General features: G+C 33.9%; 1 protein-coding gene across 1 annotated transcript in view; it reads left to right on the top strand.

Annotated features, from left to right (window-relative positions):
• Window positions 1–14,171, top strand: part of LOC128650467 (atrial natriuretic peptide receptor 2-like) — a 570,608-nt gene that overhangs the window by 419,314 nt on the left and 137,123 nt on the right. Inside the window, 1 exon segment of the mRNA XM_053704420.1 lies at window positions 13,649–13,843. Coding sequence (XP_053560395.1) covers window positions 13,649–13,843 — 195 coding nt within the window.

Here is a 14,171-nt window from a genome sequence, read left to right on the forward strand (position 1 = left end):
AAGAACTAAGTTACAAAAAATAAAAAAATATTTACAAACATTAGAAAAATATTACAACAATTTTAAACTAATTACACCTACTCTAAGCCCCCTAATAAAATAACAAAGCCCCCCAAAATAAAAAAATGCCCTACCCTATTCTAAAATTAAAATAGAAAAGCTCTTTTACCTTACCAGCCCTTAAAAGGGCCCTTTTCTGGGCATGCCCCAAAGAATTCAGCTCTTTTGCCTTTAAAAAAAAACATACAATACCCCCCCCAACATTACAACCCACCACCCCTAATCTAACCCAAACCCCCCTTAAATAAACCTAACACTAAGCCCCTGAAGATCTTCCTACCTTGTCTTCACCATGCCAGGTATCACCGATCGCTCCAGGCTCCGAATTCTTCATCCAAGCCCAAGCGGGGGCTGGAGATCCATCATCCGGCTTGAAGTTTTCTATCAAGCGGCGGCTGAAGAGGTCCAGAAGAGGCTCCAAAGTCTTCATCCTATCCGGGCAGAAGAGTAGATCCAGACCGGCAACCATCTTCTTCCAAGCGGTGACAAGCGGCTCCATCTTGAAGACCTCCAGCGCGGATCCATCCTCTTCTTGCGACGTCCTAAGTCCGAATGAAGGTTCCTTTAAATGACGTCATCCAAGATGGCGTCCCTTGAATTCCGATTGGCTGATAGGATTCTATCAGCCAATCGGAATTAAGGTAGGAAAATTCTGATTGGCTGATGGAATCAGCCAATCAGATTCAAGTTCAATCCGATTGGCTGATCCGATAAGCCAATCGGATTGAGCTTGCATTCTATTGGCTGTTCTGGGCTTGGATGAAGAATTCGGACCCTTAGAGTGATCGGTGATACCTGGCATGTTGAAGACAAGGTAGGAAGATCTTCAGGGGCTTAGTGTTAGGTTTATTTAAGGGGAGTTTGTGTTAGATTAGGGGTATGTGGGTGGTGGGTTGTAATGTTGGGGGGGGTATTGTATGTTTTTTTTTACAGGCAAAAGAGCTGAATTCTTTGGGGCATGCCCAGAAAAGGGCCCTTTTAAGGGCTGGTAAGGTAAAACAGCTTTTCTATTTTAATTTTAGAATAGGGTAGGGCATTTTTTTTATTTTGGGGGGCTTTGTTATTTTATTAGGGGGCTTAGAGTAGGTGTAATTAGTTTAAAATTGTTGTAATATTTTTCTGTTTGTAAATATTTTTTTATTTTTTGTAACTTAGTTCTTTTTTATTTTTTGTACTTTAGTTAGTTTATTTCATTGTATTTATTTGTAGGTATTTTATTTAACTAATTTATTGATAGTGTAGTGTTAGGTTTAATTGTAACTTAGGTTAGGATTTATTTTACAGGTAATTTTGTAATTATTTTAACTAGGTAGCTATTAAATAGTTATTAACTATTTAATAGCTATTGTACCTGGTTAAAATAATTACAAAGTTGCCTGTAAAATAAATATTAATCCTAAAATAGCTACAATATAATTATAATTTATATTGTAGCTATATTAGGGTTTATTTTACAGGTAAGTATTTAGCTTTAAATAGGAATTATTTATTTAATAAGAGTTAATTTATTTTGTTAGATACAAATTGTATTTAATTTAGGGGGGTGTTAGTGTTAGGGTTAGACTTAGCTTTAGGGGTTAATACATTTATTATATTAGCGGTGTGGTCCGGTCGGCAGATTAGGGGTTAATAATTGTAGATAGGTGGAGGCGACGTTGGGGGCGGCAGATTAGGGGTTAATAAATATAATATAGGGGTCGGCTGTGTTAGGGGCAGCAGATTGGGGGTACATAGGTATAATGTAGGTTGCGGCGGTGTACGGAGCGGCAGATTAGGGGTTAAAAAAAATATGCAGGTGTCAGCGATAGCGGGGGCGGCAGATTAGGGGTTAATAAATATTATGTAGGTGTCGGCGGTATTAGGGGCAGCAGATTAGGGGTACATAGGGATAATGTAGGTTGCGGCGGTGTGCGGTCGGCAGATTAGGGGTTAAAAAAATTTAATAGAGTGGCGGCGATGGGGGGGGGCCTAGGTTTAGGGGTGCATAGGTAGTTTATGGGTGTTAGTGTACTTTATAGCACAGTAGTTAAGAGCTTTATGAACCGGCGTTAGCTCAGAAAGCTCTTAACTCCTGTTTTTTTTTCTGCGGCTGGAGTTTTGTCGTTAGATTTCTAACGCTCACTTCAGCCAAGACTCTAAATACCGGCGTTAGGAAGATCCCATTGAAAAGATAGGATACGCAATTGGCGTAGGGGGATCTGCGGGATGGAAAAGTCGCGGCTGAAAAGTGAGCGTTAGACCCTTTCCTGACTGACTCTAAATACCAGCGGTTATCCCAAAACCAGCGTTAGGAGCCTCTAACGCTGGTTTTGACAGCTAAAGCCAAACTCTAAATCTAGCCGTGTGTGTGCATATCCTATATAATAAAAGACAAGAGTCTTTTATTATATAGGAGAGAATGGGAGAGAGAGAGAATGGGAGAGAGAGAGAATGGGAGAGAGAGAGAATGGGAGAGAGAGAGAATGGGAATAACACGGCCCGTGTCAACGGGCTTTAGGACTAGTAATATATACCCTGGTGTCATTAGATACTGTGTGTGACGAAACCAATCTCGCCACTGTACATTGGAGGGCCTGTTATGGAACATTCTTTGGGCTGGAGGTACATGGGCTTAAGGATACCCAGAGACTGCATGGAAATATGGAATTTTATATGCTGGACACCCCATGTACTTTCATAACTCTGTCTTATGTCTATGTCACCCTGTATCCATAAATACAGGATGGGTACAGGGTGTGAGTGCACCTTTTGGGAGCAATTGTGACTCTATAAGCCAAGTGGGCATAAAAGACTTTATAGCTAATAAGAACTGTTCCTATATTCTGTAATAAGATGTATTCTATGTATGTTTCAGATCTGATTGTGTCTCAGGAGTCTGTCTAGGGTAAACTGATTGTGTCCTTGTGTGATTATGTTAACTAGACTGCCCAACATCAGATTGTCTGAGTACTTAATATGTTAATCTGTTTTACCTGTGAATAGACAATTCTTAGAGGTTTGATGCATTGTTCATAGGTTTGCTTTACTGTTTAACCAATGCCCTCTGTAACCTGAAGCCAGGGTGTATAAATCTGTGTGCTGCCTTCAAATAAAGTAGTCATTCTGCTGATATCTGTTGGACCCTCACCATGGAGCTTTGACTCATGCTTGGGGGGGAGGGAGTGGGGAAATTTACTGTATGCTGCCTGTGCCTCTGCCCTTTTATGCCAGGGTTATACCGTAACACTGTGTGTGTATATAATATATACCCTGGTGTCATTAGATACTGTGTGTGTGTATAATATATACCCTGGTGTCATTAGATACTGTGTGTGTATAATATATAATATATATCCTGGTATCATTAGATTACGTGTAAATAATATATAATATATACCCTGGTATCATTAGATAATGTGTGTGTGTGTATAATATATACCCTGGTATCATTAGATACTGTCTGTGTATAATATATACCCTTGTGTCATTAGATAGTGTGTGTATAATATATACCCTGGTGTCATTAGATACTGTGTGTGTATAATATATAATATATACCCTGGTGTCATTAGATACTGTGTGTGTGTATAATATATACCCTAGTGTTATTAGATACTGTGTGTGTATAATATATACCCTGGTGTCATTAGATACTATGTGTGTAATATATAATATATACCCTGGTGTCATTAGATACTGTGTTTGTATAATATATACCCTGGTGTTATTAGATACTGTGTTTGTATAATATATACCCTGGTGTCATTAGATACTGTGTTTGTATAATATATACCCTGGTGTCATTAGATACTGTGTTTGTATAATATATACCCTGGTGTCATTAGATACTGTGCATGTATAATATATAATATATACCCTGGTGTCATTAGATACTGTGAGTGTATAATATATACCCTGGTGTCATTAGATACTGTCTGTGTATAATATATACCCTGGTGTCATTAGATACTGTGTGTGTATAATATATACCCTGGTGTCATTAGATACTGTGTTTGTATAATATATGCCCTGGTGTCATTAGATACTGTCTGTGTATAATATATACCCTGGTGTCATTAGATACTGTCTGTGTATAATATATAATATATACCCTGGTGTCATTAGATACTGTGTGTGCATAATATATAATATATACCCTGGTGTCATTAGTTACTGTGTGTGTATAATATATAATGTATACCCTGGTGTCATTAGATACTGTGTGTGTATAATATATACCCTGGTATCATTAGATACTGTGTGTGTATAATATATACCCTGGTGTCATTAGATACTGTGTGTGTATAATATATACCCTGGTTTCATTAGATACTGTGTATGTGTATACAATATATAATATATACCCTGGTGTCATTAGATACTGTGTGTATAATATATACCCTGGTGTCATTAGATACTGTGCGTGTATAATATATACCCTGGTGTCATTAGATACTGTGTGCATAATATATAATATATACCCTGGTGTCATTAGATACTGTGTGTATAATATATACCCTGGTATCATTAGATATTGTGTGTGTATAATATATACCCTGGTGTCATTAGATGCTGTGTGTGTGTGTATAATAAATACCCTGGTGTCATTAGATACTGTGTGCATAATATATAATATATACCCTGGTGTCATTAGATACTGTGTGTATAATATATACCCTGGTATCATTAGATATTGTGTGTGTATAATATATACCCTGGTGTCATTAGATACTGTGTGTGTGTGTATAATATATACCCTGGTGTCATTAGATACTGTGTGCATAATATATAATATATACCCTGGTGTCATTAGATACTGTGTGTGCATAATATATAATATATACCCTGGTGTTATTAGATACTGTGTGTGCATAATATATACCCTGGTGTCATTAGATACTGTGTGTGTGTATAATGTATACCCTAGTTTCATTAGATACTATCTGTGTGTAGTATATACCCTGGTGTTATTAGATACTGTGTGTGTATAATATTTACCCTGGTATCATTAGATACTGTGTGTGTATATAATATATACCCTGGTGTCATTAGATACTCCTTGTATAATATATACCCTGGTGTCATTAGATACTGTGTGTGTGTATAATGTATACCCTAGTTTCATTAGATACTATCTGTGTGTAGTATATACCCTGGTGTTATTAGATACTGTGTGTGTATAATATTTACCCTGGTATCATTAGATACTGTGTGTGTATATAATATATACCCTGGTGTCATTAGATACTCCTTGTATAATATATACCCTGGTGTCATTAGATACTGTGTGTGCATAATATATAATATATACCCTGGTGTCATTAGATACTGTGTGTGCATAATATATAATATATACCCTGGTGTCATTAGATACTGTGTGTGTGCATAATATATACCCTGGTGTCATTAGATACTGTGTGTGTGCATAATATATACCCTGGTGTCATTAGATACTGTTTGTGTGTATAATGTATACCCTGGTTTCATTAGATACTGTGTGTGTATAATATATACCCTGGTGTCATTAGATACTGTGCATGTATAATATATAATATATACCCTGGTGTCATTAGATACTTTGTGTGCATAATATATAATATATACCCTGGTGTCATTAGATACTGTGTGTGTATGTGTATACGATATATAATATATACCCTGGTTTCATTAGATACTGCGTGTGTGTGTGTATAATATATACCCTGGTGTCATTAGAAACTGTGTGTGTATAATGTATATCCTGGTGTCATTAGATACTGTGTATGTGTATACGATATATATACCCTGGTTTCATTAGATACTGTGTGTGTATAATATATAATATATACCCTGGTATCATTAGATACTGTGTGTGTGTGTATAATATATACCCTGGTGTCATTAGATATTGTGTGTATAATATATACCCTGGTGTCATTAGATACTGTGTGTGTATAATGTATACCCTGGTTTCATTAGATACTGTGTGTGCATAATATATAATATATACCCTGGTGTCATTAGATACTGTGTGTGCATAATATATAATATATACCCTGGTATCATTAGATACTGTGTGTGTATATAATATATACCCTGGTGTCATTAGATACTGTGTGTGCATAATATATAATATATACCCTGGTGTCATTAGATACTGTGTGTGCATAATATATAATATATACCCTGGTATCATTAGATACTGTGTGTGTATAATATATACCCTGGTATCATTAGATACTGTGTGTGTATAATATATACCCTAGTGGCATTAGATACTGTGTGTGTATAATATATACCCTGGTATCATTAGATACTGTGTGTATAATATTATATAATATATACCCTGGTATCATTAGATACTGTGTGTGTATATAATATATACCCTGGTGTCATTAGATACTGTGTGTGCATAATATATAATATATACCCTGGTGTCATTAGATACTGTGTGTGCATAATATATAATATATACCCTGGTGTCATTAGATACTGTGTGTGCATAATATATAATATATACCCTGGTATCATTAGATACTGTGTGTGTATAATATATACCCTGGTATCATTAGATACTGTGTGTGTATAATATATACCCTAGTGGCATTAGATACTGTGTGTGTATAATATATACCCTGGTATCATTAGATACTGTGTGTGTATAATATATAATGTATACCCTGGTGTCATTAGATACTGTGTGTGTATAATATATACCCTGGTTTCATTAGATACTGTGTATGTGTATAATATATACCCTGGTATCATTAGATACTGTGTGTATAATATTATATAATATATACCCTGGTATCATTAGATACTGTGTGTATAATATTATATAATATATACCCTGGTATCATTAGATACTGTGTGTATAATATTATATAATATATACCCTGGTATCATTAGATACTGTGTGTATAATATTATATAATATATACCCTGGTTTCATTAGATACTGTGTGTATAATATTATATAATATATACCCTGGTGTCATGAGATACTGTGTGTATAATATTATATAATATATACCCTGGTGTCATTAGATACTGTGTGTATAATATTATATAATATATACCCTGGTTTCATTAGATACTGTGTGTATAATATTATATAATATATACCCTGGTGTCATTAGATACTGTGTGTATAATATTATATAATATATGCCCTGGTTTCATTAGATACTGTGTGTATAATATTATATAATATATACCCTGGTGTCATTAGATACTGTGCATGTATAATATATAATATATACCCTCTGATGAAGCGCATGTGCGCATGCGCGAAACGCGTCAGGTGTTAAGACTTTGCACTCACCTTTTGTACTAAGCACCTTGCCTCAATAAACTCTTTTGAACCAGCCGTGGATGATTCTCCAGCCGCTTTTGTCCTCGTGTTTGGGGAAAACTTATATTTATATATAATATATACCCTGGTGTCATTAGATACTGTGTGTGTATAATATATAATATATACCCTGGTGTCATTAGATACTGTGTGTGTATAATATATAATATATACCCTGGTGTCATTAGATACTGTGTGTGTATAATATATAATATATACCCTGGTGTCATTAGATACTGTGTGTGTATAATATATAATATATACCCTGGTGTCATTAGATACTGTGTGTGTATAATATATAATATATACCCTGGTGTCATTAGATACTGTGTGTGTATAATATATAATATATACCCTGGTGTCATTAGATACTGTGTGTGTATAATATATAATATATACCCTGGTGTCATTAGATACTGTCTGTGTATAATATATAATATATACCCTGGTGTCATTAGATACTGTCTGTGTATAATATATAATATATACCCTGGTGTCATTAGATACTGTGTGTGTATAATATATACCCTGGTGTCATTAGATACTGTCTGTGTATAATATATAATATATACCCTGGTGTCATTAGATACTGTGTGTGCATAATATTTAATTTATACCCTGGTGTTATTAGATACTGTGTGTGTATAATATATAATGTATACCCTGGTGTCATTAGATACTGTGTGTGTATAATATATACCCTGGTTTCATTAGATACTGTGTATGTGTATACAATATATAATATATACCCTGGTGTCATTAGATATCGTGTGTATAATATATACCCTGGTGTCATTAGATACTGTGTGTGTATAATATATACCCTGGTGTCATTAGATACTGTGTGCATAATATATAATATATACCCTGGTGTCATTAGATACTGTGTGTGCATAATATATAATATATACCCTGGTGTTATTAGATACTGTGTGTGCATAATATATACCCTGGTGTCATTAGATACTGTGTGTGTGTATAATGTATACCCTGGTTTCATTAGATACTATCTGTGTGTAGTATATACCCTGGTGTTATTAGATACTGTGTGTGTATAATATATAATATATACCCTGGTATCATTAGATACTGTGTGTGTATATAATATATACCCTGGTGTCATTAGATACTGTGTGTGCATAATATATAATATATACCCTGGTGTCATTAGATACTGTGTGTGCATAATATATAATATATACCCTGGTGTCATTAGATACTGTGTGTGCATAATATATACCCTGGTGTTATTAAATACTGTGTGTGTATGTATAATATATACTCTGGTGTCATTAGATACTGTGTGTATAATATATACCCTGGTGTCATTAGATACTGTGTGTATAATATATACCCTGGTGTCATTAGATACTGTGTGTGCATAATATATAATATATACCCTGGTGTCATTAGATACTGTGTGTGCATAATATATACCCTGGTGTCATTAGATACTGTGTGTGTATAATGTATACCCTGGTTTCATTAGATACTATCTGTGTGTAGTATATACCCTGGTGTTATTAGATACTGTGTGTGTATAATATATAATATATACCCTGGTATCATTAGATACTGTGTGTGTATATAATATATACCCTGGTGTCATTAGATACTGTGTGTGCATAATATATAATATATACCCTGGTGTCATTAGATACTGTGTGTGCATAATATATAATATATACCCTGGTATCATTAGATACTGTGTGTGTATAATATATACCCTGGTATCATTAGATACTGTGTGTATAATATTATATAATATATACCCTGGTGTCATTAGATACTGTGTGTATAATATTATATAATATATACCCTGGTGTCATAAGTTACTGTGTGTATAATATTATATAATATATACCCTGGTGTCATTAGATACTGTGTGTGCATAATATATAATATATACCCTGGTATCATTAGATATTGTCTGTGTATAATATATACCCTTGTGTCATTAGATACTGTGTGTGTATAATATATACCCTGGTATCATTAGATACTGTGTGTGTATAATATATACCCTGGTGTCATTAGATACTGTGTGTGTATAATATATACCCTGGTATCATTAGATACTGTGTGTATAATATTATATAATATATACCCTGGTATCATTAGATACTGTGTGTATAATATTATATAATATATACCCTAGTGTCATTAGATACTGTGTGTATAATATATACCCTGGTATCATTAGATACTGTATGTGTATAATAGATACCCTGGTGTCATTAGATACTATGTGTGTATAATATATACCCTGGTGTCATTAGATACTGTGTTTATAATATATACCCTGGTGTCATTAGATACTGTGTGTGTATATAATATATGCCCTGATGTTATTAGATACTTTGTGTGCATAATATATAATATATACCCTGGTGTCATTAGATACTTTGTGTGCATAATATATAATGTATACCCTGGTGTCATTAGATACTGTGTATGTGTATAATGTATACCCTGGTGTCATTAGATACTGTGTGTGTATAATATATACCCTGGTGTCATTAGATACTGTGTGTGTATAATATATACCCTGGTGTCATTAGATACTGTGTGTGTATAATATATACCCTGGTGTCATTAGATACTGTGTGTGCATAATATATAATATATATCCTGGTGTCATTAGATACTGTGTGTGCATAATATATACCCTGGTATCATTAGATACTGTGTGTGCATAATATATACCCTGGTGTCATTAGATACTGTGTGTGCATAATATATAATATATACCCTGGTGTCATTAGATACTTTGTGTGCATAATATATAATATATACCCTGGTGTCATTAGATACTGTGCATGTATAATATATAATGTATACCCTGGTATCATTAGATACTGTGTGTATAATATATACCCTGGTGTCATTAGATACTATCTGTGTGTAGTATATACCCTGGTGTCATTAGATACTATCTGTGTGTAGTATATACCCTGGTGTCATTAGATACAGTGTGTGTATAATATATAATGTATACCCTGGTATCATTAGATACTACCTGTGTGTAGTATATACCCTGGTGTCATTAGATACTGTGTGTGTATAATATATAATGTATACCCTGGTATCATTAGATACTATCTGTGTGTAGTATATACCCTGGTGTCATTAGATACTGTGTGTGTATAATATATATCCTGGTGTCATTAGATACTGTGTGTGTATAATATATACCCTGGTGTCATTAGATACTGTGTGTGCATAATATATAATATATACCCTGGTGTCATTAGATACTGTGTGTGCATAATATATACCCTGGTATCATTAGATACTGTGTGTATAATATATACCCTGGTGTCATTAGATACTATCTGTGTGTAGTATAGACCCTGGTGTCATTAGATACTATCTGTGTGTAGTATATACCCTGGTGTCATTAGATACAGTGTGTGTTTAATATATATCCTGGTGTCATTAGATACTGTGTGTATATAATATATAATATATACCCTGGTGTCATTAGATACTGTGCATGTATAATATATAATATATACCCTGGTGTCATTAGATACTGTGTGTGTATAATATATACCCTGGTATCATTAGATACTGTGTGTGTATAATATATACCCTGGTGTCATTAGATACTGTGTGTGTATAATATATACCCTGGTGTCATTTGATACTGTGTGTGTATAATATATACCCTGGTATCATTAGATACTGTGTGTGTATAATATATACCCTGGTGTCATTAGATACTGTGTGTGTATAATATATACCCTGGTATCATTAGATACTGTGTGTGTATAATATATACCCTGGTGTCATTAGATACTGTGTGTGTATAATATATAATATATACCCTGGTGTCATTAGATACTGTGTGTGCATAATATATAATATATACCCTGGTGTCATTAGATACTGTGTGTATAATATATACCCTGGTGTCATTAGATACTGTGTGTGTATAATATATAATATATACCCTGGTGTCATTAGATACTGTGTGTGCATAATATATAATATATACCCTGGTGTCATTAGATACTGTGTGTGCATAATATATAATATATACCCTGGTGTCATTAGATACTGTGTGTATCATATATACCCTGGTGTCATTAGATACTGTGTGTGTATAATATATACCCTGGTGTCATTAGATACTGTGTGTGTATAATATATACCCTGGTGTCATTAGATACTGTGTGTGTGTGTGTATAATATATACCCTGATGTCATTAGATATTGTGTGTGTATAATATATACCCTGGTGTCATTAGATACTGTGTGTGTATAATATATACCCTGATATCATTAGATACTATGTTTGCATAATATATAATATATACTCTGGTGTCATTAGATACTGTGTGTGTGTATAATATATACCTTGGTGTCATTAGATACTGTGTGTATATAATATATACCCTGGTATCATTAGATACTGTGTGTATAATATATACCCTGGTGTCATTAGATACTGTGTGTATAATATATACCCTGGTGTCATTAGATACTGTGTGTGCATAATATATACCCTGATATCATTAGATACTGTGTGTGTATAATATATAATATATACCCTGGTGTCATTAGATACTGTGTGTGCATAATATATAATATATACCCTGGTGTCATTAGATACTGTGTGTGCATAATATATAATATATACCCTGGTGTCATTAGATACTGTGTGTGTGTATAATATATACCTTGGTGTCATTAGATACTGTGTGTATAATATATACCCTGGTGTCATTAGATACTGTGTGTGTATAATATATACCCTGGTATCATTAGATACTGTGTGTATAATATATACCCTGGTGTCATTAGATACTGTGTGTATAATATATACCCTGGTGTCATTAGATACTGTGTGTGCATAATATATACCCTTGTGTCATTAAATACTGTGTGTGTATAATATATACCCTGGTGTCATTAGATACTGTGTGTGTATAATATATACCCTGGTGTCATTAGATACTGTGTGTGTATAATATATACCCTGGTGTCATTAGATACTGTGTGTATAATATATACCCTGATATCATTAGATACTGTGTGTGTATAATATATAATATATACCCTGATATCATTAGATACTGTGTGTGTATAATATATAATATATACCCTGGTGTCATTAGATACTGTGTGTGCATAATATATAATATAGACCCTGGTATCATTAGATACTGTGTGTGTATAATATATACCCTGGTATCATTAGATACTGTGTGTGTATAATATATACCCTAGTGGCATTAGATACTGTGTGTGTATAATATATACCCTGGTATCATTAGATACTGTGTGTATAATATATACCCTGGTGTCATTAGATACTGTGTGTATAATATATACCCTGGTGTCATTAGATACTGTGTGTCCATAATATATACCCTTGTGTCATTAAATACTGTGTGTGTATAATATATACCCTGGTGTCATTAGATACTGTGTGTGTATAATATATACCCTGGTGTCATTAGATACTGTGTGTGTATAATATATACCCTGGTGTCATTAGATACTGTGTGTATAATATATACCCTGATATCATTAGATACTGTGTGTGTATAATATATAATATATACCCTGGTGTCATTAGATACTGTGTGTGCATAATATATACCCTGGTATCATTAGATACTGTGTGTGTATAATATATACCCTGGTGTCATTAGATACTGTGTGTGCATAATATATACCCTTGTGTCATTAAATACTGTGTGTGTATAATATATACCCTGGTGTCATTAGATACTGTGCATGTATAATATATAATATATACCCTGGTGTCATTAGATACTGTGTGTGTATAATATATACCCTGGTGTCATTAGATACTGTGTGTATAATATATACCCTGGTGTCATTAGATAATGTGCATGTATAATATATAATATATACCCTGGTGTCATTAGATACTGTGCATGTATAATATATAATATATACCCTGGTGTCATTAGATACTGTGTGTGTGTGTGTATAATATATACCCTGGTGTCATTAGATACTGTGTGTGTATAATATATACCCTGGTGTCATTAGATACTGTGTGTATAATATACCCTGGTGTCATTAGATACTGTGTGTATAATATATACCCTGGTATCTTTAGAATACCTAGGTATAACATATCGTGAGCTACAGACATTTTGGTGTGTTGCAGATGATGTGTCACATATCTGTGTATTAGTATTTGCTACGGTTTTGTACACGTCACTATAACTAGATTGTATAAGTGCTGTGTGCACTGACAGGGGATGCTGACTTATCTCTGGTTTGTCTTTTTAGGGAATGTGTTTTCTGCATCGCAGTATAATTGGCTCTCACGGGAACCTTAAGTCCTCAAACTGCGTAGTAGATAGTCGCTTTGTCCTGAAGATTACAGACTATGGTCTAGCCAGCTTCCGCTCCTTGTGTGACGTGGAGGATGGATACGCATTATATGCCAGTAGGTGTGACGACGCAGACCACGCAAGTAATACCTGATTATTATTATGCAACAAGGTGTTAATTTACCAACACATAGACATTCTTGTGCATACAAACACACACACACACACACACATACATACAGTATACATACACACATACATACAGTATACATACACACACACACCCATACAGTATACATACACACATACATACAGTATACATACACACATACATACAGTATACATACACACATACATACAGTATACATACACACAACACATACAGTATACATACACACATACATACAGTATACATACACACATACATACAGTATACATACACACATACATACAGTATACATACACACACACATACATAC

This window comes from Bombina bombina, chromosome 2 (assembly GCF_027579735.1).
Source record: "Bombina bombina isolate aBomBom1 chromosome 2, aBomBom1.pri, whole genome shotgun sequence".
In the NCBI taxonomy this organism is placed as follows: Eukaryota; Metazoa; Chordata; class Amphibia; order Anura; family Bombinatoridae; genus Bombina; species Bombina bombina.